At 39.4% G+C, this 27,482-nt stretch overlaps 1 protein-coding gene across 6 annotated transcripts in view; it reads left to right on the forward strand.

Moving 5' to 3' along the window:
* Positions 1-27,482, forward strand: part of POC5 (POC5 centriolar protein) — a 49,351-nt gene that overhangs the window by 7,805 nt on the left and 14,064 nt on the right. For 4 of the 6 annotated variants that reach the window (XM_073344218.1, XM_073344221.1, XM_073344217.1 and 1 more), the window contains 5 exons: positions 1,690-1,840; positions 18,759-18,955; positions 20,522-20,698; positions 24,997-25,101; positions 26,443-26,622. In XM_073344218.1, coding sequence (XP_073200319.1) covers positions 1,690-1,840; positions 18,759-18,955; positions 20,522-20,698; positions 24,997-25,101; positions 26,443-26,622 — 810 coding nt within the window. Of the gene's footprint in view, positions 1-1,689; positions 1,841-9,731; positions 9,789-18,758; positions 18,956-20,521; positions 20,699-24,996; positions 25,102-26,442; positions 26,623-27,482 lie in introns of those variants that run through there. The other 2 variants (XM_073344222.1, XM_073344219.1) reach the window with 2 other exon arrangements.

Consider the following 27,482-nt stretch of genomic DNA (forward strand, 5'->3'; position numbering starts at 1 on the left):
AACCTTAAACCAGTTGGGGTTTTTTTTATACTTCACAATTGTTGGCCACCTCTGCACTTCAATGACAGGGTTGTTTTTTTTCGTTTTTTTTTTTTTAATAGGATAGCGGCTTCTCCTTTTGGTTAATTACTTAAAATGTTCATAGTTCACATTAAATCTCATAGTTTGCTCTTTTCTTGTTTCAATTAAAAAAAGAAAATACAAACTTCCTTTCTGTCAGCATTGCCCTGTAACTTTCTATGGCAAAGTTTCATGCCATAAATTTGGTGGCTGTTTTAGATACATGAGCAATACTTCCATGATATTACATGTTGAATCAGTTTGGATATAGCGTCATATTTGTTCTTGCAAGTAATGAATGGGGTCTTACTGAGAGAAATGAGAACTTCAGAGGACTGTCTATATACTCTAATTTTCCCTTGGGTTTGGTATGAATATTTTGAGTGCTCGGGATGTACATATTAAGCAGCATGACCGTGAGAAGAAGAGTGTGGCCAAACCATGTGACTGGAAATGAAAATATCTGTGTTATATCTGTGTGTCTTGCTACCTTCTTGCTGTCTGTTTTTCAGCAGATGCATTAACCTTGGTTAAATAATTAATCCTTACTTAACTCACCATGCAGGGTTGCAATGAAACTTAATTTATCATTTGTATTGTGTAGTGCCTTGATATTCTAAAATAGAAGGGACAGTAGGAGTAAATAGTGATGCAGTTAGTTCACTAACAACTTTGAGCTGTTGGTTGGGCTTTCATTTCCTTGATATCTCACTGTGTTCTGGTCACAGCAAATTTCAAAGGAATCCAATTCTGCATTTCATTTTTAGAGTACTTAGCAAGCTCAACCTTTAAACAGGAGTTGTGATGTAACCTCAACTATAGTGGTGTTGCAGAATTGCTATAATACATGGCAGATTTCTGAACAGTTTCACTAGAGGTGCTTGCATACTATCCAAAGTGATACAACCCATTTCCAATATGCTACAATAACACACATTGAAAATTATAGAATCCAAGTTCTGGAGTTTGTGGTGGTGGCCTTTGTTTTTCCAATAAGGTATAAATGTAACACACAACAAAAGTTAAATATTTTAAAGTAAGTGAGAATATTCAAATCAAATTTAGACGGGAGGACATTAAACAACCAAATGTTGTATTTGTAATTCCTCCCAAATATATTCTCATTGTGCAAACATTTAAATCTGATGTACTCCTCATTGGCACCTCTGTGTTGGGAATAAAAGTATACTTCTTCATATACAATAAGAATGATGCGCAAAAGTAGTAGTAGGTCATCTGATAACTTAAGTGATTTGAAGAAATATTTGTCCAACACTTATGCTGTTTTTTAAAGTAATTTAGAGTGCTTCCTATAAGATCTGTAATTTTAATTCAGATAGCAAAGAATTATTTAGAATGTGTACTGTATGGTCGTTATAATGCATTAACTAGAATGCAGTATGGGCTTTCTAAAATAGGAAATAAAAGGGAGCTAAATCATTAACTCTGCCTATTAAATTGAAGGGAAACAGCTGAGCCATGAAAACATAAGTAAAATTATTATTCTACCATGTGATACAAAACACTCATTTAAAAGCTAACATATCCATTTTCATTCCTTTCTTCCTGTGTTCGTGTTTAAAAACTATAACAGTAGCTTTATAATTATTTATCATCCTGTTGTGACAGGATGAATATGAAGAGCTGCTTCGTTATGCTGTAGTGACTCCAAAGTTTGAACCATGTGTCCTGAGGCAGTCTGAGCCTGCTGCAGAACTGTCAGCACATGACAGGTTTTCAAGTTTAATGGATGAAGTCATCAATTACCCTAAGACTCCAGGTAGTGTGTCTGGGGGGGAGAGGGAGAAATGTGTTTATATGTTAGAGTATAAATAGAATTTTCATAACATAAATAGATACTGTTATCTGAGTATCTGGTGATTGCATCATTTGAACTGCACTGGCTGATATAATATGCAAACTTTGGTTACCTTAAGAAAAAAACTCCGTGATAAAGGGTTCTTCTAAATATCTGCTATTCTGGAGCTCAAAACATAAGTGTTTGTGATATAGTTAAAGCCTGTAGCATTGTTTGTCTAGTCTTAAGTTTTGTAGGGAATTTTGACGTTTTTAAAGAAACTACTCTGTCAGTCTTATATCTTACTTTAGCTTAAATCTACCTTGTGTAATAGTTTGAAAATAAGCTAAAGAGGGAGTTCTACTAACAGGGATCCCAAAACCACTGTCTGTGGAGCACTCCAGATGGTTTATGGAAACTGGCTGGTTACATGGTGCTGGTGGTTCTCTTAATTTCTAGTTGCTAAATCACAACAAAGAACTAAAAATACATAAATAGTTTGTTTTCCTGTAGGCGATTGCCATAGTTACCATAGGGATATTTTGCAATATGGAATGGGAGGGGAAGTGGTCCACAAAGTGCACTCTGTTAAGATGTGGTCTGCATTAAGAGCAAGTATTTTCAATGTTTTTCAAATACATACTATGAGATTATATGTGCTTCTTTTAAGAAGTGAACATACTAGCAAATAACACCAAAATAAAATAGTCTCCTTTTCACTTACATCCATGCAAATATATGATATTTCTCTGATGCTAGTGACCGAGTATTGCCCCTTGATAATACCCTTCCACTGATGTCTTTGAACTGACAACTTTAAACCTAAGAAACCAGTGCTATGTGTTACTTCAAAGTTTCTTGGATAATATTCCCTTTCATCTTAATAACACATACTAACTTCTCCTAAGAACATAGCTTTTCATGTTAGAGAGCTGTTGTGAGAGTAGTTTGAGCAAGAATAATAAGCATCCTAAGATAAAGCAAAGCATTTTGTGTGTTGTCTAATGTGAAAAGATGCTCCAACATGGAGAGCATTTATTAATGTGCTTTTTTATCATTAGGAATCTGCTACATCTACACAATGTTTGAATGGCTTATTTTTTTAATGGTGTTTTTTTTTTTAATTTTCAAGTAGTAACAATTTAACGGTTCATTGGATATTCCAGGCCGTAAGTCAATGTTTTCAGGGCAGCAGTAGCAGCTGTGTCCCTTGTACTTCCCCTTCCACAGAGGTTTGGCCAGTTAATCTGTGTAGTGAAAGCCACATTCATGCATTCTGGCCAACAACACCCTTTCTCCTACTCCACCCCTCCTTTCCAAACACACAGATGCCACTTGAAGAAATATTTCTTCATTTATAAGAGGCACTGAGTCCCATTAGTGCATCATCTCCAAAACTTCTCCCCAGTGCAGCGCAACCACAGTGGATTCTCTGAACACAAGAACCTCTGTGGGAAGGGGTAGAAGGCCGGTTTTTACCCCTGATAAGAGCACAAGAGTGGCAGGTGATACTGAAATGCAGACACACACACACAAGGAATTTGAAAACTCATACTTGAGAACAATTAATGCTGTCATGGAAAGGTTCAAATGCAGTCTGCGTAGTTCTGTACTTATGAAGCTTATGGGCATGAGCATGAAGTGACCTCTCTGGGATGAGAATGTCTGTGGCTATATCCACACTACAGCTGGGATTGACACTCTGATATCGATCCACCGGCAGTTGATTTAGCGGGTCTAGTGAAGACCCACCAAATCGACAGCAGATCACTCTCCAATCGACCTTCGGTGATAATTCGACCTAAGGTATGTCGACTCCAGCTACATGAATAACATAAAAAGAAAAGGAGTACTTGTGGCACCTTAGAGACTAACCAATTTATTTGAGCATGAGCTTTCGTGAGCTACAGCTCACTTCATCAGATGCATATTGTGGAAACTACAGAAGACATTATATACACAAAGACCATGAAACAATACCTCCTCCCACCCCACTCTCCTGCTGGTAATAGCTTATCTAAAGTGATCATCAGGTTGGGCCATTTCCAGCACAAATCCAGGTTTTCTCACCCTCCGCCCCCCCCCACACAAACTCACTCTCCTGCTGGCAATAGCTTATCCAAACTGACCACTCTCCTTACAATGTGCATGATAATCAAGGTGGGCCATTTGCGTAGTGTAGGTCGACTTACTGCGGTAGTGTAGACATAGCCTGTATGCGAAGTGTGTCAGTGCTGTGTAATAAACAGTAACATGCCCAGTGCCGACAGCCGGAGCAAAAGAAGTCACAGAATACATGACCTCTGTGACTAATTCGTATCCTTAATCATAGAGTTCCATGTTGTCCTCCAACTCTTGCTAGAGTAAGAGCAGATACATCTGGGAATAGAGTCCACTATGGTATAAATGATTTGAAGTCAAAAGAATTTTTCTCTGGGCTTCAAATCTCCCAACACAATGAATGCGGATGGTGAGGGAAACAATTACAACTGGTTGGTTTTATTTATCTTTCAGTTTCTCCTTCTGTAAAATAGGGGTAATGAGACTCATCCCCATTGGAAAGCATTTTGATATCTATGGTTAAAAGCACTAAGAAAGAGTTAGGTGGTATTAACATGATGATGTAGGTCAACAGGATTCAAACACAATTGTAACACTCTAGAATTGTAGGACAGTTCTAGAACAAGTTGCTGGAAACCCCTGAGTTGCTGAGCCTGTGAAGGTAAATGAGGAAAGGTCCCAATTTCATACCAGTTTGGAACAACATTACATAGCAAATCCCAGTCAAAAAAAATACTGCTGGTGTTGACTAGAGATTTCAATTCCAACTACACTGAAATCATAGAATATCAGGGTTGGAAGGGACCTCAGGAGGTCATCTAGTCCAACTCCCTGCTCAAAGCAGGACCAATCCCCAATTTTTGCCCTACATCCCTAAATGGCCCCCTCAAGGATTGAGCTTACAACCCTGGGTTTAGCAGGCCGAAGCTCAAACCACTGAGCTATCCCTCCCCCCAATATTTTTTTTTAAATTTAAAGATTAATTAAAAAAAAAAAAAGCAGGACCAATCCCCAATCAGTCTCCATGGATACAGTTTTCTAATTCATGATATGATTTTCTTCAGAATTGAACAAATGTAGTGGTTGATGCTGACATCCTATTCAAGTTCAGTACCTTGCTCTGCAACAGGATTATTTATGGAGTATGATAATACTTGGTATAAGTAAAGGTACAGAATCAGGGCCCATAGACAGCCGTTTGTTTGATGATTGCTCCTACTTTCTTGAAGAGGGTACTACAGGAAGATAGGCTATCTGTCTGAAAAGAATGCTGAGAATTTTTAAAGCTACCATGTACACCACAAACACGCATTTATTTTCAGTCAGGCAAAACAGACTGGTTACACAGGCATTTCTAGAATGAAACAGCCAAAACCTTGTGAAGGACAAGCTTAATAACTGAATAAGAAACTGAGAGATTTTCTCCCTGCAAGTTATTCTTCTAAAAATTTTCATAAATTAAAAATAATCCTACATCCAAGGTCAGCGCTCAGGATTCTGTGTTTTTTCTTGTCACGATTTATGAGCTTACTATTTAAAGTTTATTTTTTTATACTGTGCTCATCATCTCTGTATCTGAGTGCCTGACAGTGTAGAGTTGAATTGGCAGTTCTGCTTTAGTTTGAGTGGGTATTCTTGCTGTCTAAACATAGAACCTGAGCTGCTAAATTGTCAGGTCAGAAAGGAAATATTGACTTTTGAGACTAAATATTTCCAGATAAACAATGTTTTCTTTCATGGTTCAATTAAAACTGACAAATAGAAAAGGGAACTAAAGAACCTTTAGGTTCTTTACAGAAAAAAGATTCACCTTTACTTCTCTTCAGTCCTCATTGGCCTTGAATTAACATTTTGTGTCATTTTAAAACCTTTCAGTTCGTAATTTGGTCGTAATTTGTTCTGAACTTAAAATGGAAACATTTTTCTAGGTGAGCTATATGCAAAATGCAGCCTCTCAGTTATGCTCCATTCAATTTATCCTGGATCATTTTATACCTCTAAAGATGTATGGTTTATCTGTTGCAATGATTTAGGCTCATTGGTGAGTAGCAGTTCACCCATCACCCCCACCCAATTAAAGAATCTTCAGTTTCTGCACATTCTACAGTTAAATGATTCCTTAAGAGGATGATTTATCTTTACGCTTGGGTATGGAATTCCTCCACCTCATCCTACTTAAGCTTAATTCTTACTAGATTTAACTTTCCACCATTTGAGTGTGCTGGGGACTATTCCTTATACCATCTCTAAAGTTTTGTTTGTGCTTATTTCAATTGATAGAATAAGTGAAATTTAGGTGCTTGTTGATCCTCCTTTCATAGGTGTGTGTTTTTTGTTAATTTTTTTTTTAAACACAAGCGTAAACTGACATTACATCCTTCCCCTGGAAAGCCTTCTGATTTATTATCCTGACAATCTTTCTATTCCCATGCAGTTCATGTGGAGAAGCCAGAGTATATAGATTCCAAGGCCAGAAGGAACCATTATGATCATGTAGTCTGACCCCGTATAACATAGGCCATAGAACTTCCCTAAAACAATTCCTAGAACATCTCTCTTAGAAAAACAGCCAATTCTGATGTAAAAATTCAGTGATGGAGAATGCACCACGACCCTTGGTAAACTGTTCCAAGTTAATTACTCTCACCATCAAAAAGTATGCCTTATTTCCTTCTGAATTTGTGTAGGTTCAACTTCCAACTATTGTTTGTGTTATAAATTTCTCAGCTAGCTTGAAGAACTCATTATTAAATATTTGTTCCCTAGGGAGGTACTTATAGGCTAATCAAGTCACTCCTTAACCATCTCTTTATTAGACTCAAGGAGCTCAATCTATTTAGCTTATCACTATAAGGCATGTTTTCTAATAGTTTAATCATTCTCATGAGTTTTTTCTGAATCCTCTTCAGTTTTTCAACATCCTTTTTGAATTTTTGACACCGGAACTAGAAACAATATTCCAGCAGCAGTCACACCAATGCCAAATTTAGAGGTAAAAATAACCTCACTCCTCTTCGAAATTTCCCTGTTTATGCATCCAAGGATCGCATCAGCCCTGCTGACCACAGCATCACAGTGAGCACTCATCTTTAGCTGATTATCAACCATCACCCCAAATCTTTTTCAGAGTCGCTGCTTCTCAAAATAGTCCCCCATCCTGTAAGTATGGCCTACATTCTTTGTTCCTAGATGTATATGTTTACATTTCACCATGTTATAAAACATATCGTTTGCTTGCATTCAGTTTACCACGCAATCCAGATTGCTCTGAGTCAGTGACCTGTCCTATTCATTATTTTCCACTCCCCCAATTTTTGTGTCATCTGCAAACTTTATCAGTGATTTTTGTTTTCTTCCATGTCATTTGATAAAAATATTGACTAGGGTAGGGCCAATAACAATCCCTGCTGGACCCCATTGGAAATAGACCCACTCAATGATAGTTTCCCATTTACAGTTACATTGAGACAAATTAATTAGCCAGTTTTAACCCATTAAATGTGCCCCCACGTTCATTATATATTATAGTTTTTTTAAATCAAAATGTCATGCAGTAGCAAGTCAAATGCCTTACAGAAGTTTTTAGATGGGGTAAGATCCAAGTTACCCGGGAAAGAATTTTCTGTAGTATCTGGCTGATGAATCTTGCCCATATGCTCAGGGTTTAGCTGATCGCCATATTTGGGGTCGGGAAGGAATTTTCCTCCAGGGCAGATTGGAAGGCCCTGGAGGTTTTTCGCCTTCCTCTGTAGCATGGGGCACGGGTCACTTGCTGGAGGATTTTCTGCTCCTTGAGGTCTTCAAACTACAATTTGAGGACTTCAATAGCACAGATATAGGTGTGAGGTCTTTTTTAGGAGTGGTGGGTGAAATTCTGTGGCCTGCATTGTGCAGGAGGTCAGACTAGATGATCATAATGGTCCCTTCTGGCCTAAATATCTATGAATCTATGAAGTCTAATATATTATATCAAAACTATTACTTCTGTCAGACAAACTTGTCGTCTCGTCCAAAAAAAATCAAGTTAATTTGACAGGATCGGTTTTCCATGAACCTGTGACAATTTGCATTAATTACATTATCTTCCTTTAGTTCTGTATTAATCGAGTCTGGTATCAGTTGCTCCATTATCTTGTCCAGAATCGATTTCAGACTGACAGGCCTATAATTACCTGGGTCATTCTGTTTACTGTTTAAAAAAAATTGCACATTAGCTTTCTTCCAGTCTTCTGAAACTTCCCCAGTGCTCCAAGGCTTACTGAAAATCAAATCAACAGTCTGAGCTCCTCAGCCAGCTCTCTAAAAACTCTTGAATGCAAGTTATCCAGACCTGCTGATTTTAAAATATGTCTAACTCTACTAGCTTCTGTTTACTATCCTCCAGATATACTAGTGGAATGGGAAGAGTATCATCACCACCATATGGTGAGAATATATCATCTGTTTCTTCCCCCCAAATACAGGGCAGAAATATTTATTGAACCCTTCTGACTTTTCTGCATTATTATTATTATTATTATTATTATATTATTATTTTATGATTCTACCATTTCCTCATAGTAATAGACCAATACCACTGTTGGGGTTCTTTTTGTTCCTAATATATTTCAAAAACTCCTTTTGTCCTTATATCTGCTAGGCTTCCTTTATCAATTTTCTACAATTCCTAACTTCTGATTTATATTCATCACTATCAACTTCCTCTTTCCTTCATGTTTTTTTGATATATATATATATATATATATATATATATATATATATATATATATATATATATATATATATATATATATATATTATGTGTGTGTGTGTGTGTACACACACACCTGCCTTCACTTCCCCTCTGAACCAGGTTGGTTTTTTAAACAAGTCCAGCCTTCTCCCTTGATTGTGGTTTGTGATTATTTATTTATTTATTTATTTATTTTTGGCGGGGGGCATCTAATAGGGTGTTCTTAAGTGATTCCCGCTTACTCACATTTTTTTCTGATTTACATTCTTCCTCACAGAGGATTTGGCTCATAATTGTTTTCAGCTTTGTGAAATTGGCCATATTTAAGCACCGTGTGTGTGTGTGTGTGTGTATATGTATGTGTATATGTATATGTATATATATATATATATATATATATATATATATATAATAAACACATATAACAAATAATAATGTTAATGGTCTGGGCTTTATTCTCCTTGCACATTATAAATGCAATCCAGTTATGATCACTTGTACCTAAGCTACTATTCATTTTTAGTTCTCTGATCAGTTTTTCTTTATCATAAACTAAGAGATTTAAGACCTATTTCAATGCCTTGAATAGGGCCAAACTCTTTTGGAAATTACCCTGCTTGTTCGTAGCCTTTGTCTACATAATAGGTATTTTCAGATGTTCTCCCACTGTTGATTTAGCACCGGTGCAACTCTACCAGTGCTAGGAATGCTAGTGGTGTACAGCCCAGTCACAGAGGGTTTTACTCCAGTATCATCTTAACCCAGTTCTGAAAATGCCTTTCCCTGCTTTACCCTAGAGAGCTTATCATTCTGAGCACCAGGGGTGTTTCAAAAGACTAAGGGGGGATCTTCAACAAAAATTCTTGTGCCACTCTGCTCCCATTTGGTCTTTATCTATAGCTGTGTTATGACAGTAAAATTCTCAAGACCGGGTTCTATAACTTTTTTTTTAACTGCCTGCACAGGGGGGAAGTGTACACCTATGTTGTATATAATATTAAATGGCTGGAGTTCTCAGTATTCTTGTTTACCCAGCTTCCCCTCATTTTTTAAAGTTTATTTTTTTTCCCCACCCACTAGATTTTTGAACTTGAGGGCAATTGGAATTGCAACTCTTACAAGGCTGTGTTCTATACGGTATGTATGAGGGATAAGTGTGTAGGTGGCTCCATTGGTTACTGTTTTTTTCAAATAGTTGCATGACTTTTGGAAGCATGCATTTCAAGTCAATGAGTGTGGCTCTGCAGAGGTGATATACTGTAGATGTAAAACTTCAATTGTCGTAACCTTTGTTAAAATAGTTTTCACAATAAATAATAGTTTCCAGTCAAATAAGAAAACGACTCCGAATAAAACATGCTGTGCTGTTAAAGCCAGAGTTCAGAGGCTTTGGAATTTTAAAAATTAACATTTAGTTTCCTGTTCCGTGTTATCAGTGTAGTTAATTGGATCTGAAAACTTGAGAGACTGGAACAAGACATTTCTTGTATCAGAGGTGTACAGTGGTGACTCCTCTCCAAACAGTTGAGAAGTGAGTTCTCTTTAGGCTATCAGTCCTCAATACTGACCCATTATATACCACATTTGCAGTTTACTTAACAAAATTCTCTCCCTGAATGTTGTTTTTAAAAGTTGATAATGTGCTTAGAATGTAAACCGGGCACCCCAGTGGGCCTGAACTCCCAGCTCATTTAAGAGAATATGATGGACCTCCAAAATCTCCCCCCCACCCAGCCTTCCAAACCCCTAATCATTTTAGTTGTGCTTTTCTGAACCTTTTCTAATGCCAGAATATCTTTTTTTAAATGAGGGGACCACATCTGTACTCAGTATTCAAGATGTGGGCGTACCATGGATTTATATAAGGGCAATAAGATATTCTCCGTCTTATTCTCTATCCCTTTTTTAATGATTCCTAACATCCCGTTTGCTTTTTTGACTGCCGCTGCACTCTGCGTGGATGTCTTCAGAGAACTATCCATGATGACTCCAAGATCTTTCTCCTGATTAGTTGTAGCTAAATTAGCCCCCATCATATTGTATGTATAGTTGGGGTTATTTTTTCCAATGTGCATTACTTTACATTTATCCACATTAAATTTCATTTGCCATTTTGTTGCCCAATCACTTAGTTTTGTGAGATCTTTTTGAAGTTCTTCACAGTCTGCTTTGGTCTTGACTATCTTGAGCAGTTTAGTATCATCTGCAAACTTTGCCACATCATTGTTTACCTCTTTCTCCAGATCATTTATGAATAAGTTGAATAGAATTGGTCCTAGGACTGACCCTTGGGGAACACCACTAGTTACCCCTCTCCATTCTGAAAATTTAACATTTATTCCTACCCTTTATTTCCTGTCTTTTAACCAGTTCTCAGTCCATGAAAGGATCTTCCCTCTTATCCCATGACAACTTAATTTACGTAAGAGCCTTTGGTGAGGAACCTTGTCAAAGGCTTTCTGGAAAGCTAAGTATACTATATCCACTGGATTCCCCTTGTCCACATGTTTGTTGATACTCCCCCCCCTCCCCCCCCCAAAAGAACGGTAATAGATTAGTAAGACATGATCTCCCTTTACAAAAACCATGTTGACTTTTGCGCAACAATTTATTCTATGTGTCTGTTGTTCTATGTGTCTGAGAATTTTATTCTTTACTATTGTTTCAATTAATTTGCCCAGTACTGATGTTAGACTTACCAGTCTGTAATTGCCAGGATCACCTCTAGAGCCCTTCTTAAATATTGGCCTTACATTAGCTATCTTACAGTCATTGGATACAGTAGCTGATTTAAAGGAAAGGTTACTAACTATAGTTAATAGTTCTGCAATTTCACATTTGAGTTCTTTCAGAACTCTTGGGTGAATGCCACCTGGTCCCGGTGACTTGTTACTGTTAAGTTTCTCAATTAATTCCAAAACCTCCTCTCGTGACACTTCAATCTGTGACAATTCCTCAGGTTTGTCACCTACAAAAGACTGCTCAGGTTTGGGAATCTCCCTAACATCCTCAGCTGTGAAGACTGAAACAAAGAATTCATTTAGTTTCTCTGCAATGACTTCATCGTCTTTAAGTGCTCCTTTTGTATCTCGATCGTCCAGGGGCCCCACTGGTTGTTTAGCAGGCTTCCTGCTTCTGATGTACTTAAAAAACATTTTGTTATTATCTTTTAAGTTTTTGGCTAGCTGTTCTTCAAACTCCTTTTTGGCTTTTCTTATTACATTTTTACATTTAATTTGGCAGTGTTTATGCTCCTTTCTGTTTACCTCGCTAGGATTTGACTTCCACTTTTTAAAAGATGCCTTTATTTCTCACTGCTTCTTTTACATGGTGGTTAAGTCACGGTGGCTCTTTTTTAGTTCCCTTACTGTGTTTTTTAATTTGGGGTGTACATTTAAATTGAGCCTCTATTATGATGTCTTTGAAAAGTGTCCATGCAGCTTGCAGGGATTTCACTCCAGTCACTGTACCTTTTAACTTCTGTTTATGAACCTCCTCATAGTTCCCCTTTCTGAAATTAAATGCCACAGTGTTGGGCTGTTGAGGTGGTGTTCCAACCACAGGAATGTTAAATGTTATGGTCACTATTTCCAAGCGGTCCTGTTATGGTTTTCTCTTGGACTAGATCCTGCGCTCCACTCAGAACTAGATTGAGTGTTGCCTCTCCCCGTGTGGGTTTCTGTACCAGCTGCTCCAAGAAGCAGTCATTTAAAGTATCGAGAAATTTTGTCTCTGCATTTCTTCTTGAAGTGACATGTACCCAGTCAATATGGGGATAATTGAAATCCCCCACTATTATTGAGTTTTTATTTTGATAGCCTCTCTAATCTCCGGTTTCAGACTAGCAGTTGTGTTAGTCTGTATCCGCAAAAAGAAAAGGAGTACTTGTGGCACCTTAGAGACTAATAAATTTGTTAGTCTCTAAGATGCCACAAGTACTCCTTTTCTCTAATCTCCCTTAGCATTTCATCGTCACTATCACTGTCCTGGTCAGGTGGTCGATAATAGATCCCTACTGTTACATTCTTATTAGGGCATGGAATTACTATCCATACAGAGTCCATGGAACATGTGGATTCATTTAAGATTTTTATTTCATTTGATTCTACATTTTTTTTCGCATATAGTGCCACTCTTCTCCCCCCCCCCCACCTCCCCGCATGTCCTGACCTGTTCTGTCCTTCTGATATATTTTGTACCCCAGAATCATAGAATATCAGGGTTGGAAGGGACCTCAGGAGGTCATCTAGTCCAACCCCCTGATCAAAGCAGGACCAATCCCCAATTTTTGCCCCAGATCCCAAATAGCCCCCTCAAGGATTGAACTCACAACCCCGGGTTTAGCAGGCCAATGCTCAAACCAGTGAGCTATAGATTGTGTCCCATTGATTGATTGTCCTCACTCCACCAGGTTTCTGTGATGCCTGTTATATCAATATCCTCCTTTAACACGAGGCGCTCTAGTTCACCCATCTTATTATTTAGACTTCTAGCATTTGTGTACAAACATTTTAAAAACTTGTCACTGTTTATTTGCCTGCCCTTTTCTGACGTGTCAGATTCTTTATGTGAATGTTTCTTGTCTGATCTGGCCCATACTTTATCCTCTTCCGTCCCCTCCTCCTGACTAAAACCTAGAGAATCTCTACCAATAGATTCTCCTCTAAGAGAAGTCTCTGTCCAATTCACGTGTGCTCCTGCAGCAATCAGCTTTCCCTCATCTCTTAACATTAAAAAGGTTGCAGAGCAGTTTTTAAACTAAGTGCCAGCAGTCTGGATCCACTTTGGTTTAGGTGGAGCCCATCCTTCCTGTGTAGGCTCCCACTATCCCAAAAGTTTCCCCAGTTCCTAACTCGCTCCTCTCTACACCATCATCTCATCTAAGCACTGAGACTCTAAAGCTCTCCCTGCCTACCTGGCTCTGCATGTGGAACTGGAAGCATTTCTGAGAATGCCACCATAGAGGTCGTGGATTTCAGTCTCTTTCCTTGCAGCCTAAATTTGACCTCCAGGACGTCTCTTCTACCCTTCCCTATGTCATTGGTATCTACATGTACCACGACCACCTGCTCATCCCCAGCACTACACGTAAGTCTATTTAGATGCTTCAAGAGATCCGCAACCTTCGCACCAGGCAGACAAGTCACCATACGGTTCTCCCAGTCATCACAAATGCAGCTATCTATTTCTAATGATCAAATCTCCCATTACTAACACCGGCCTTTTCCTAATGACTGGTGCTCCCTCCCCCAGAGAGGTAACCTCAGTGCGAGAGGATACCTCAACATCATCTGGAAGGAGGGTCCCAACTATGGGAAGGTTTCCCTCTGTTCCCATTGACTGCTCTCCTTCTCTAGGCCTTTCATTCTCCTTAACAGCGCAGGGGCTGTCTGACCAGAGGTGGGACAAATCTACAGTGTCCCGGAAAGCCTCATCAACATACCTCTCTGCCTCCCTCAGCTCCTCCAGTTCCGCCACTCTGGCCTCCAAAGCCCATACACTGTCTCTGAGGGCCAGGAGCTCCTTGCACCGAATGCACACAATGCCACCCGCCCACAGAGCAGGCAATCATACATGCTACACTGAGCGCAATAAACAGGATAGCTCCCACTCTGCTGCTGGGCTTCTGCCTGCATTTTCTCCTACAGCTACCTAGGTTAATGATAGGATTTTTGTTTAAATCAAGAAGTTTTGATTATAGTTTAGTTTAAAGGTTTTAAAGAATGGCAAGTGTACCTCGCCACCTTTCCACTCCCCTTCCAAACTCCCTCTTGAAACTCCCTGTTAACGGTCCCTGGTTGCAAAGCTCCCTGGCCGCTTGCTCACTGCTTTATAAAGCCCTGGCCTTCTTGATAGCCCCGCCCCCTGACTAAGGCTCAGCCAATGAACAGAGGCTTCTAGATTTCAAGCCTTGTTTAGAAACTCACAGTTTCCAACTGCCGGCCACAGCACATGGTCCTTCAGACAGACAGACAAACACAAGCTCAGCACACAGCAAGTAACCCCCAAACACAAACACGCACTACAGACAGCCACTTACCCCGAGGGTCCTGTATTTGCTCCTCCTTCACCTGGAGAACTCCCTCTCAAAGCTTCCTGTTAGCGGTCCCTGTTTACAAAGCTGTGATGGCAAGGATAGAAGGTATAGTTTTTTCAGGATTGAGTAGGTGGTGGATTTATTCTCAAGTAATAGGCATTCTCCTACTGCAAGTATAATAATCTTCCATATGTTTACTGCGTAGTTAACCACTTGTGTTATTTGGCATGACTTGCTGTCCCTGTTAAATCTCAAGCATTAAAGGGAATGTAATGACTAAAAGATTATTGATTTTATAGGGGTCTGTTAAATTGCAGGATAGGAATAGAAAGTAACAGTTTCTATCTCTAATGTTCATGGCATAATGTAGCAAAAGCAAAGGTGTGTGCAGAAGTAGTATTGGGCAATCGTATTGGGAAAGGTGGAATAGGAGGACGACAGCATGAAAAATTGGAAGAATTTGATAATCATGCAGCTGGGTAGTTATGACAAATCTGGAAGGCCAAGAAAAATGCAAAAGTTGAATGTACTTTGGAAATGTATGTATAATTTGTATAAATACATTCATATAGTGAAAAGGAAGGTAAATTTGCAGTGACGATTAAATAAAAATCAAAGCTAAAAACCTATACTGCTACTAAAATATGGGAATACACCAATTGTCCATCTAGCCTAATATCCTGTCTCTAACTGTTACCTATATGAAATGCTTTAGAGTAATGTGAAAACAGAATAAAAGGCATCTGGCAAGCTATGCAAAAACATATAATGGAATATGTATATCTCCCTAAACCAAGTTGGTGATTTAATTTATGCCTTGGAGTGTGAGAGACTTTTTAATTCTTGATTTCAGATGCTAATCTGAGTTTAAATGTTTTCCTGCTTGGAAGGAAATATCAGTCCAGGGAAGGCATTCCTGCTGACGCCACTCACCCTCAGTGCCCTAACTTATTTCCCTGAATGGCCATAATGTAGAGTCACAATCGAGTCCCAAAAGACTGCTAGCCAACTTGCCTTGGGTAGACTGAAACACACATTTTCTGGCTCCGTATGCTCAGTCTATCAGATGCTGCTGCTATTCAAATGAACACAGAATTCAAGACTAATATTAATTATGTACAGTAGAACCTCAGTTACAAACACCTTGGGAATGGAAATTTGTAACTCTGAACAAAATGTTATGGTTGTTCTTCAAAAGTTTACAACAGAACATTGATTTAATACAGCTTTGAAACTTTACTGTACAGAATTAAAATGCTGCTTTCCCTTCATTTTTTTTTTTAGTAGTTTACATTTAACAGTACTGTACTTGTTGTTTTGGGGGGGTTTCTCTCTCTGTTGCTGCCTGATTGCATACTTCTGGTTCTGGTATGTGGCTGACTGGTCAGTTTGTAACTCTGGTATTTGTAACTCTGCGGTTCTGCTGTAATTCTATTTTCTGTTCCCTTAATAGAGCCTGGCTGTCTTGTTTTTTTTGCTCCACGGCAGTTGCAACTTAAATGGATCTTTGCACTGATAATAGTGACTGTTTTCTCCTCCCCCTGAAATATTTCTGTTCAGTGTACGTTACTTTTTGCTTGTCTGTGCTGACTTTCTATAGGTCCTTTCAGAGTTAGCAAAAACTCTTCCAGTACACTAAATATTTAGAATCCAAATGATATTCCCCAGCCAGATTGTAATTATAACATCTCAACTTTTCATTTACAAGACAATGTCCATTATATGTTAAGTTTCAAAAATCAACATTATCTTGCAATTTTCTCTATACACACACACACACACCCACCCACCCACCCACCCACCCACCCACCCTCAGAAATGTTGAGAACTAAAATAAAACACAAATGTGTGAGACTTCTCCTTTCCCTGTGTACAAGAAAAGAGACATTCTATCCGGGGCTGCTTTTTAATACCTTTTTAAAAATTAGAATTTGTTCTTGTCAGGGGGTGCTCCCCTGTCGCTACACTGGTGCCTCCCCTTGGTCACTCTGTTGATTACCTCTTGAGGTAGACATCCTCTGGTCTGCAGCTCCTCTTTTGCTCCAGGATCCTCAGTGTCTCCTTTGTGACCTAGCCCTCCAGCTAGGTCACTCAGCATTCCCCCTTCCGGGGGACAGTCCATTAGCAGTCCTAGGCAGTTTTCCCATTCACTGCCTCAGGTCTATGCTATGCGGTGTCCGCTAGGGGAACCTGGGCCTGCCCTCTTCTCAGTGTTCCAATCCAGGGACCCTCAGCTCAGTGGTTCTGGGCTTCCTCTTTCTGCCCTCGCTGCTCCTTCCCTGGACTGATTCCTACACTCTGGTTTCCCCCATCTCTTTCTCCCCGCCCCCCTTCCCAGGGAGTGACTGCTGCCTGATTTCCAAGCAGCCCAGTATGTAGCCTGCTACCTGTCTTTATGGGCCCTGCCTGTTCCTGCACAGGTTAGCCTCTCTCTAATTAACTGCCTCTGGTCTAAAGCTTCCTCTCTTTGCAGTCAATTATCTGATTGGGTCTACCTGGCCCTATTCTGTTCTTGCAGGGCTAGTGTAGGGATCTCCCCCATCCCAGTTCTAAATATAACACTAACAGAAATTTTCCAATGGCTATGCTTTCCAATTGCTCTTAAAAATATTGTTCATCTTCATATTGTGAACTTGGGGGACTTGTTGCATATTTTAGTTGTTCTTTGTGTATAAGCATATTTGCCTTTCCTGAATTAAGTAAAGTCCAGTCCTACTTCATCTTCAGTCTGTCTCCAATAGTTTCTTGGCATTTATTTATCTGTATTGCAGTGGCACCTAGTAGCCCCAACTCACAGTTAGGACCTATTGTGTTAAGGCATGGTGCAAACTCATAGTAGGATACTGCCTGCCCCAAAGAGTTAAAAATCATAACAGGCGATCAAGTCAAAGGGTGCCGGAAAGGTAGGCATTATTTCTTCCATTTACAGCTGGGGTACCAAGGCACAGAGAATCCAGTGTAATGTTTCATTTATTTATGGAGTGCTGTTTATGTTGATACCATGGTATCATGAGGAGGGCCATATACATATCTGAATGTATAAATAAAGGTACACTGTACATTGCAAACATACAAAACATGCTCCCTGCTCTGAGGCGCTTACTGTCTAATGTAGATACAGTAGAACCCCATTTATCGGACCCTCCATTATCCGGTTCTACATGGAAAACCAGTGCACACAGGTCCAGAAAGTCGGTGGGGGGGGTGGGTCTCTCCTGTGGCACTGCAGCATTTCGCTTTCCCATTCTCTGGTTATCCGGATTTTAGATTATCCAGTCTGGCCCCAGTCCCAATTAGATCGCATAAATGGGGTCCTGCTGTATTATGAAACCTGGGGAAACAATTCAGAAAATGGTGAGGGTAATGTTTAAATGGAACTCCACTTGACATGATTTTCTGAAAGAAGTTTTTCAAATAGAGGGAAGCTTTCTGCATCCTTGTAAAGATGGTTTCTCAACACTAGAAAATTCACTTGGTCCATAAACAGTGCTATGTTTTGGCATAAGTGACCTTGAAAGTTTCTGGTTTTAAAGAGAACAATACTTTGACTTGGGAAGCATAGTTCATTCTTTCTAAGAGTAAAACTTATCAGCCAACTGCTGTTTTACAGATGTTCATCGCTTAGGATATGTCTACACTGCAGCTGTAGTACTTCCCAGTACTGCAGTGTACTTCCCAGCATGAGCGGACCTAGCATGCTAAAAGTAGCAGTGTAGCCAGGGGGTAGCTTGGTGCCTGAGCATGTACCTAGGGTGTCCGAACAGGGGTGTGTACTTGCGGGGGCCTGACCCAAGCTGCCACTTGGGCTGCCGCTGGCTAGGCTAATATTTTCGGTGTGCTGGTCTGAGCAGAGTTAGTATGTCTGTCTGCCCGCACTGGGAAGCGTGCTCCCAGATGCAGTGTAGACATACGCTTAGAGGCATACTTTTGAATAGGGTTTACATGCATAGTGAAGGAAGATTTCTGATGACATAGGGCTTTTGTATACCCAACTTCTGACTTGCCTCCTGAATATTCAACAGCTAAACCCTTCAAAGAATCAACTTTTAACCTTTTTGTTTTATTTTTAGTTTTAACACCGGTAGAGGGACCTTCTCGGGCAGACATGGAAGGACTTTGCCCTGTTCGTTCAGGAGAGACTTCTTCACAAGGGTCCTCATCTGGTCCAAGAGAGATTGATGAGACTATGGTGACTGAGTTAACTATTTCAGATGAAAAAGTGACCCAGATAGAAAGCATACTTGATCTCTGGAGTGGAAGTCTTAAGGTATTAAATTTGTGCTAAATGTAATATCCTTATATTGAGCAGATGATTATTGTGGCATTTGTAGAAGCACAGGAGAAAATATAATCTAACTACATTGGGAAATCGATGTAACTTCTATTGCTTGATAGCTAAGCAGTTGAAAACCTACTGGACTGGCACAGAGATGGACTAATAATCTGTTTGCCTTTGACTAGCGAACACTAAATGCTCCAAGAATCAGTTCTGTTCATGCAGTGGAAGCTATAAGTGTGTCTGTATCTGTGGTCCCAGAAAGATCCTTACATTTCAAGCTCTGTGGATGTGCACAGGCTGGATCAGAACTGCCAATCAAAAACATAGATCTAAAACATAGATCAAATGACAGGTTTCAGAGTAACAGCCGTGTTAGTCTGTATTCGCAAAAAGAAAAGGAGTACTTGTGGCACCTTAGAGACTAACCAATTTATTTGAGCATGAGCTTTCGTGAGCTACAGCTCACTTCATCGGATGCATACTGTGGAAACTGCAGAAGACATTATATACACAGAGACCATGAAACAATACCTCCTCCCACCCCACTCTCCTGCTGGTAATAGCTTATCTAAAGTGATCATCAAGTTGGGCCATTTCCAGCACAAATCCAGGTTTTCTCACTGCCCCACCCCCCTCCAAAAACCAGAAACGAAAAACCAGGCGAGTGAGTTTGTTTGTGTGTGTGTGTGTGTGTGTGTGTGTGTGTGAGAAAACCTGGATTTGTGCTGGAAATGGCCCAACTTGATGATCACTTTAGATAAGCTATTACCAGCAGGAGAGTGGGGTGGGAGGAGGTATTGTTTCATGGTCTCTGTGTATATAATGTCTTCTGCAGTTTCCACAGTATGCATCCGATGAAGTGAGCTGTAGCTCACGAAAGCTCATGCTCAAATAAATTGGTTAGTCTCTAAGGTGCCACAAGCACTCCTTTCCTTTTAAAGATCAAATGGGAATGGGTGGAGCAATAGTTGTATTCTTCCATCTCCCACCTGCAATCAAGCTCCACCCACTTGAGACACCAGCATGAGACTCCAGTCACAGTAGAATGGGTCATATTTTAAACCTCTGCACATTCATGTTCTGTTGGATTTCTCAGGATTGGCTCCTTTTCAGTGGAATTTGTAACATCAATGGGCTCTGCTGGACTTCTTTGAGTTTGGCTCCGAGTGAAGCTGGATGCCCTGCAGGGGTGGCTTCCTCTTAGTGGTGCTCAGTTACCCAAGCTCCTCTCAACTCCCTTGTTGGCTCCACTGGCTAGATTAAAATGGTACTTTTCCAAGTGTCACTGGTTGTGGCACCAAAATGAAATATTCTTAGTAGATTGATCATGATTTGATTCTCCTCCTCCTATCTTACATGCTTTTATTAGCAGTCTAATAATTAAATGTTTGTATTTAAGTTATCATAATTAGATGTGTCTGTCTGGTAATTGGACAAAGTTGTACATGCAAGGTTCAGTGTAAATTTTGATGTCTGATTAGCTGCCATGTGTTCTAGGATTAAAAGACTTGGAGAGGATAATTTTCCTAGTTTAATTAGTGCTACCCTTTTCAGACAAATGTTCTGACTGAACTCAGAAAATGGAAAATGACTTTTATTGAACATCACAAGCTGGAAATGAGACAAGAGAAAGAGAAACATGCTGCACATGTGAGACAACTGAACAATCAGATGGAGAACCTGAGAGAGCTGCTACATACTTATGAAATCTCCATTGGCAGAAAGGATGAGGTAACAGTGTTCTTATTCTGTTCTGTCTTCTATTTTTAGAACTCTCTGAGATTTGAATCTTTTTAATTGTACTTTCACATCAGGAACTTGTTTTGCAACAGATAATTTATACACTCTAAACTTACTTGCTTAGTCAGAAAAGAAGCATCAGGGTATTTCAAGCCAGTCAGGATTAACTTTAGCAAGGGTAGACTCAAACAACATTATCAGTAAACCACATAATTACTGTGCATTCTCTAATACTAATAGGGAAATTTTACTGTTTTGTCCCTAATTTATGGTTTCTCTTCCATGAAAATAACACTGTTTTGGATTAGTAATTACAAATCGCTTCCACTTACCTCATCCCTTACAACCAAGTTGGTTTAAAGGCTTTAATTAATTTTTTTGTGTAGATTGGATGGGTCTCCACATAATCTTTCAAATGGGAAGAAATCTCTTACATATTTAGGGGGAGTTTTCTTTTAAGTATGATCTGATATAAAATGAGCACTATGGTTCTGTGGTCTTAGAGTAAAAATTTCCTTGCAGCACCTATACCAATTGTCTTGAATTCAACTAGTATTATACAGATAGGTATAAAAGAGTAAGAACTGTGGGAATCTTGCAATCATATGCCACTTTAATCCCCTCTTCTACATAATAGCATTTAAAACCTTCACTTGAGAACACTTCAGCTGAATTTTGAATTTTAACAATTTATTTTGAAAATACTCACAAACACCCATTGAAAGACAGTACGTAGAAAGAGTAAAAGTACACTCCCCGGATTCACTGGACATACACAGAGCCCAGTTACGCAGACCATGTACATTCAATTGCTGCAACTGCATACAAATCCCATATTTGCCAGTGGAATTTCACTTGCATTCAGTCAGGCCCACAATCCTTCCAATGTATTCCATTTTGATATATTTAGTTCCAGATGGAGTAATTCAATGCAAAAATTATACTTGTATAGCACTAATATGAATGTATTGGAATTGCTGGTGATGCATTTACATTAACACCTCTACCCCTATAAGACTAACTCTTCCTCACCAAATCGCGTCTATCAGTATCCTTTATGGAGCTAATTGTGTAATGATAATGGCATATTTTGATTTAGTTGTAGATGGGTGTTCTGCTTCCTCACTTCAGTGCATGATTTGGTGGAATGAATTCTAAAATATTGGTCCATAGGCCTTTTTAGAAGTTGACCTAAATTGTTCACTGCTTTAACCTTTCTCCTAACAAGAATGGCAAAGTCTTAAACTTCAAGTAGTAATCACCTACCAATTTCATAAATAAAAATTGTTCATAATTTAGGTTCTTGCTGTAGTCTTAAAAACCTTATAAAGATCTATCACTGATTTTTCTGTCTTAATAGCAAGAAGTATTTAATGTTTTTCATTTACAGCAGCTGCCTTAAACTTGTACAGTTTTAAGAAGTTGGTAGTGGCTATATGTGCCACTGTAAACACAATAACAGGCAAAAATATTGCCAACATGAAAATCAAATAGCCTGTAAACTACTAAATAAAATATATGCAAAAACTGTTTTGTTTTCTAATTGACTTGTAAACACTTCATGATGATTACGTTGCAATGTTACATCAGTTCAGCATTTACACTGAAATTGCAAAAGCTAAAATTAGCCATGACACCCAGGCAGAACAAAGTAGTTTAACCAAAGTAGATTTCACAAAATACAACATTATGAATTGCTTATCTTTAAAAACTAAAGAAGGATCAGCCTTACTTAAGATACTTCAAATAGGCTTTTGCTATTGCTGCTTTTAGTATTTTTGAGCTAAACTTAACTTGCCTCAAAAGGCATAATTTTCTTAAATTGTTGTTTTCTGCAAACTACAACCACTACAGCATGAGTTAAATTCTGCATGGAGGTATAGGAATACTGCACTAGTCACTAGGTAACTGCTTTGATTACAAAGCAATTCTGGTCCATTACTTCTATGATAAATGTACATTAATGGAATGAATCATAGAAATGTAGGACTGGAAGGGACCTTGAGAGGTCGTCAAGTCCATACCAAGGCAGGACCAAGTATATCAAACCATCCCTGACAGAGTTTGTCTAACCTGTTCTTAAAATTCTCCAGTGATGGGAATTCCTCAGCCTCCCTTGGAAACCTATCCCAGTACTTGACTAGCCTTACAGACAGAAAGATTTTCCATATCTTTCTTAGTATGGCACCCAAAATTGGACACAATACTCCAGGTGAGGCCTTACCATTGTCAGGTAGAGCGGAACAATCACCTCCCATGTCTTACATTTGATGCTCCTGTTAATAAACTCCAGAATATTTGCTTTTTTTGCAACTGCATCACACTTTTGGCTCATATTTGATTTATAATCCACAATAACTGCAAATCTTTTTCTGCCGTAGTACTGCCTAACCGGTTATCCACCATTTTGTAATTCTGCATTTTATTTTTCCTTCCAAAGTGTAGTCCTTTGCATGTATTTACTGAATTTCATTTTCTTGGTTTCCAACCAGTTTCCAACTTATCAAGGTCATTTTGAATTCTAATCCTGTCCTTCAAAGTGGTAGTTATGTGGCAAATTATTAATAGCACAGTGTGTCCGAAGTGGTGGGTCCTGCTGTATTATTTAGATGAAATAAATGGGCCAAACGTGTTAACATAACAGTTACTGTCCAGCATTTAAATAGTGTTAAACGAGGTCTGGGTTTTGGTATACAGAGACCTTTACCTGCTTAGTACCTTCTAATCTTTATTACAGATACAGAAAAGAAGGAAAAACAAAGTTTCTGAAATGTGAAGTATTAAGTGAGGCTTTCAGTTTAACAGGTGTTGTTCCCTTTCCCTTTAGCTGGAGAGAGAGTTTTAGAAGGAAAACCTCCTTTGTTTGACTGTCTCTTAAATGGTATCAAAGATGGTAACAATGGTCCTCTTGGGGAAAAGAGAAGAAGTTAGTTGAGATGGGCTGGAGCTGCTGCTGCTGTTAAAATCTGATCCCATTTCATCTCAGGTGGTGGCTGGGATTAAGATGGAGCTGGCAGGGGTGGCAATGTCGTTTGGCGCGCTCTCTCGCTCGTTAGGACATCCCTCAAGAGTAGGATGATAAAACCCATGGTCTGAGGAGATAATGTGGGGTGGCAACCATGATGGTGAAGCTTGCTTAAGTAGCCTCTATCTATCTGTTCTTCCATTTTTCCTCCAAAACTTTCCTTTAAGGACACAAAAAGGGAGTGAGGGATGGAATAGCCCATTCCCTCATTATTTTGTCCACCACTTAGGCCTAATATTTGACACCAATTTTGGTTCATTACTTTCCAGTTCCACGTCTTCTGTTTTTTACCAAGCATGATTTCAGCATAGTCCATGAATCATATCAGCTTGGCCTTTCTATTTGGACTAATTTGGGTTTTTTTGGTCTGGTTCTATTGCTCCTGTTTATAATATTCATGATAGAAAGTAGGTCAGGTTGTTTTCAATAAACATGTGATGTTGTAGGTTATTGTAACATCTTATGAACTTTCATATCTTCTTATAATTAAGCTCACAATTAGGGTAAATTTGTCAGCCCAATTATTAAACAGTTCCAAGATGGGTCATGCGGTCTGGTGCAGAGGAGGCCTGGGATCATGGAAAGCAATCACACCTTGCACTCACCCCGCAGTGGCGGCTCCTGTCCTGTGGGACTTGGCCTGGCTCCCTGCTCTGAGTGTTACGACCTAGTGCTTATGGTTGCAGCACTAATGAGGTTTGGCCCTGAATTTGGACCCTGGGTGGATTGCAAAACAAAAAGAGAGAAAAGGTGTGTCACCTAAGTAAAAATTTTGGGAACCACTGAGTTACCACAGATATTTACACCTTTTAGTATATCTTTTCAAATACTAATTTCCATAATTCTTCTGTGAGGTAGCAAATATATTATCCCCATGTCAAACTTTCAGTAATACAAATCATCATTGTTTCTGATTTGCTGTGTTGTGTTAAGTTTTTGCTTCCTTTTAATTCAGTGATGCCGCAGTGTAGCATTCATGACATACGTTTGCAGATATAGTAGAAAATAACAGTTTAATTTTGATAGAAGTTACACAGTGTAAAAACTTCGAGTGTATCAATGTCATTGAATGATGAAGTCGAGTTAATTTTAGTTCTGATTTGAACTTTATTGTCCTTCTTTTAAGGAAAAGACACATGGAAAGCTTGTTGGAAGTATTTCATTAAAATGATAAATAACTTATCCAGGTAGTAAACTTCCATTCATTCCCCAAAGAGCATAAAAATATCTATCTAAATCTTCTCTTTAATAAATATTTTGGCAGGTAATCACTAACTTGTCCCATGCGCTAGACAAGCAAAAGGAGAGGATAGAGCTGATGAAAACATTTACACGGTGGCGGATTCAGCACGTGGAGGCCAGACAAGAGGTATGTGTGGAAAACAGAAGATGTGATGGTAGATAAGCCTCTGAACTGAAAAGGGTCAGAGTTACTGCAGATCTTGTTACAATCAAAAGAAATGACACATCAAAATAGAAAAGTTATGTGACAAGATATTGAATAAGTTCAAGAGCATCAGTTCAAAAGAGAACATTACACCGTACTTTCAGAAATAGTCATGGCAGGGACAAGTGAATCAAAATTATGCCCTTTTTATCACTAATTAGAAGGTTATGCTGATAGCTGATCACAATGTCAGTTACCACCTATATTAGTAAGGATGATATCTTCCCAATATCTGCAAGAGCACGAATAAAAGTGTTCATTCTAAAATCCTGTCATAGAAGCCATTGTTTTTATGTGAAATGTGAAAAATAAATTTCTTATAACCATTTGATTTTGGTGCTGGTTTTGCAGTTAAGGTCTGTGGTGTTGTCTTCCCCTTCCCTATATTTGGTGTCTCCACACTTCTTCCTCAGCCCTAAAACATCTGTCAGCCACACTCTCACACATGTTGGAAGTTCTGATAGTCAGCTAACTAAACCTACTAGCCAATTACTGACATGAAAGATGAAAAGCCCCACTGTCCAGGGTCAATTCCCAAACCCCTCTCACCCCAACCTGTCAGTAAGGACTCTCTGGGCTCCATTTTTCATTAAGGTTTTTGATGGTGTTTGCGAAGTCTGAAGCTCCTCATCACACAAAACCCCTCTGGCTGCTGGAAGGGAGGAGCATTTTCTCTCTTCTCCCTTCCCACCTAGAGTTTGCTGGTAGCTGTGAGGCTGATGTGGACATCTTTTGGCTACTCAGCCTTTCTTCAGCTTGTTCTTTTTGTTTTAATCTCACTGATAGACTGGATAAGTGGATCTACTGTTACCATTTTAGAAAAATATTTTGAGTGTCGGGTACTTTTAAAATATAATTTACTCTTTTTTTTTTTTAAAAAAAGGTACAAATCCCTCGTGTGTGTGTGAGAGAGAGATTGAAAACTCAATTATTTTAAAAATGACATCTGGTACTTGTGAATCTCCAGCTACGACTGTGACTGCAGGTGCTATACTGCATAGCTTCTATGCAGTATAGCATATGCTCATATGCTGCTGCGGTAACTCCATACAAGTACCTTGCACTTCTGAAGTGGCAGCGGTATGTGTGTGGTGTGTCAGCTAAAGTATATGTAAACAAAGTATAAACTACAATATTTCATATAATCTGTTATGCTATAATCCATTTAATGTTACAAAACAATTGACTGTATTCTCTTTAATGATCATAGTGCTCATTAAAGAAATAGGAAACACATAATTTGGTAATATTTTACTGTTTAAGGCATATGCAAATAAACTGGCGGACAGACAGTTCCAGATAGCTTTGATGAAGAGGGTTTGGGCAGCTTGGCGCTCTCTTAGTGAAGCAAGATGGAAAGAGAAAGTAGCAAAAGCCTGTCAGTCAAGGGCTGAGGAAGTCTGTTTTCAGCTTTCCAAGGATTATGAAGCTAAAATTGCGGAGGTAAGGTGTTGTGGTTTTTTTTTTTTTTTTTTGAGTGCCTCTTACTAAACAAACTTTTAAATAAATACACTGCTTTTCTTCAGAGTGCCAGGAAACCTTTCCCAATTGCAGGACTGGGAATCGGGAGATCTGGGTTATGTAGGTAGCTCTGCTATAGATTCCAACTTTCTAGGCCTGAGTCACCTGTCACTTATGCTAGTCAGGGCCATACCTACCCATACACAAAGTATTCAGCTGCGTAGGGCACCAGGAAATTTTGTGTGCTGCTCTAGCCCCCGCCCCGCCTCTTCCACATGGCCCCCGCCCCTGCAGGAGGGGTCGGGCTCCCTGCACTCACTGGCGGCGGTAAGCAGAGCAACCTGGCCCCAGCCTGCTCCGCTTCCCTGGCTCCCAGCTGTGCCGCCAGCTAGGAGGCGGTTCCAAGCCTGGAAGCCAGGGGAGCAGAGCAGGCTGGGACCGGGTCACTCCACTTCCCACAGGAAGTGGCCAGCCCCACCCCGCACCCACCCGCAGGGGCCTGTGTAGGGCACCAAAATGGCTAGGGACGGCCCTAGTGCTAGTTGTATACCAATATAAATGAAGTTACTCAACACTTATGCCAGAGAGGAAAATCAGAACCTATGATGCATCTGAAGAAGTGGGTTTTTTACCCATGAAAGCTTATGCCCAAATAAATTTGTTAGTCTTTAAGGTGCCACCGGATTCCTCGTTGTTTTTGTGGATACAGACTAACACAGCTACCCCTCTGATACTAGAATCTGTGTTTGAAATTAGATGAGTCAATTTATCTGTTGGCTCCTTTTGTCTGTCTGCAAAAAGGGGATGACATATACAAATACCACTGTTAAGTAGGTAAGTCT

The sequence above is a fragment of the Lepidochelys kempii genome, chromosome 5 (genome assembly GCF_965140265.1).
Source record: "Lepidochelys kempii isolate rLepKem1 chromosome 5, rLepKem1.hap2, whole genome shotgun sequence".
Classification (NCBI taxonomy): Eukaryota; Metazoa; Chordata; order Testudines; family Cheloniidae; genus Lepidochelys; species Lepidochelys kempii.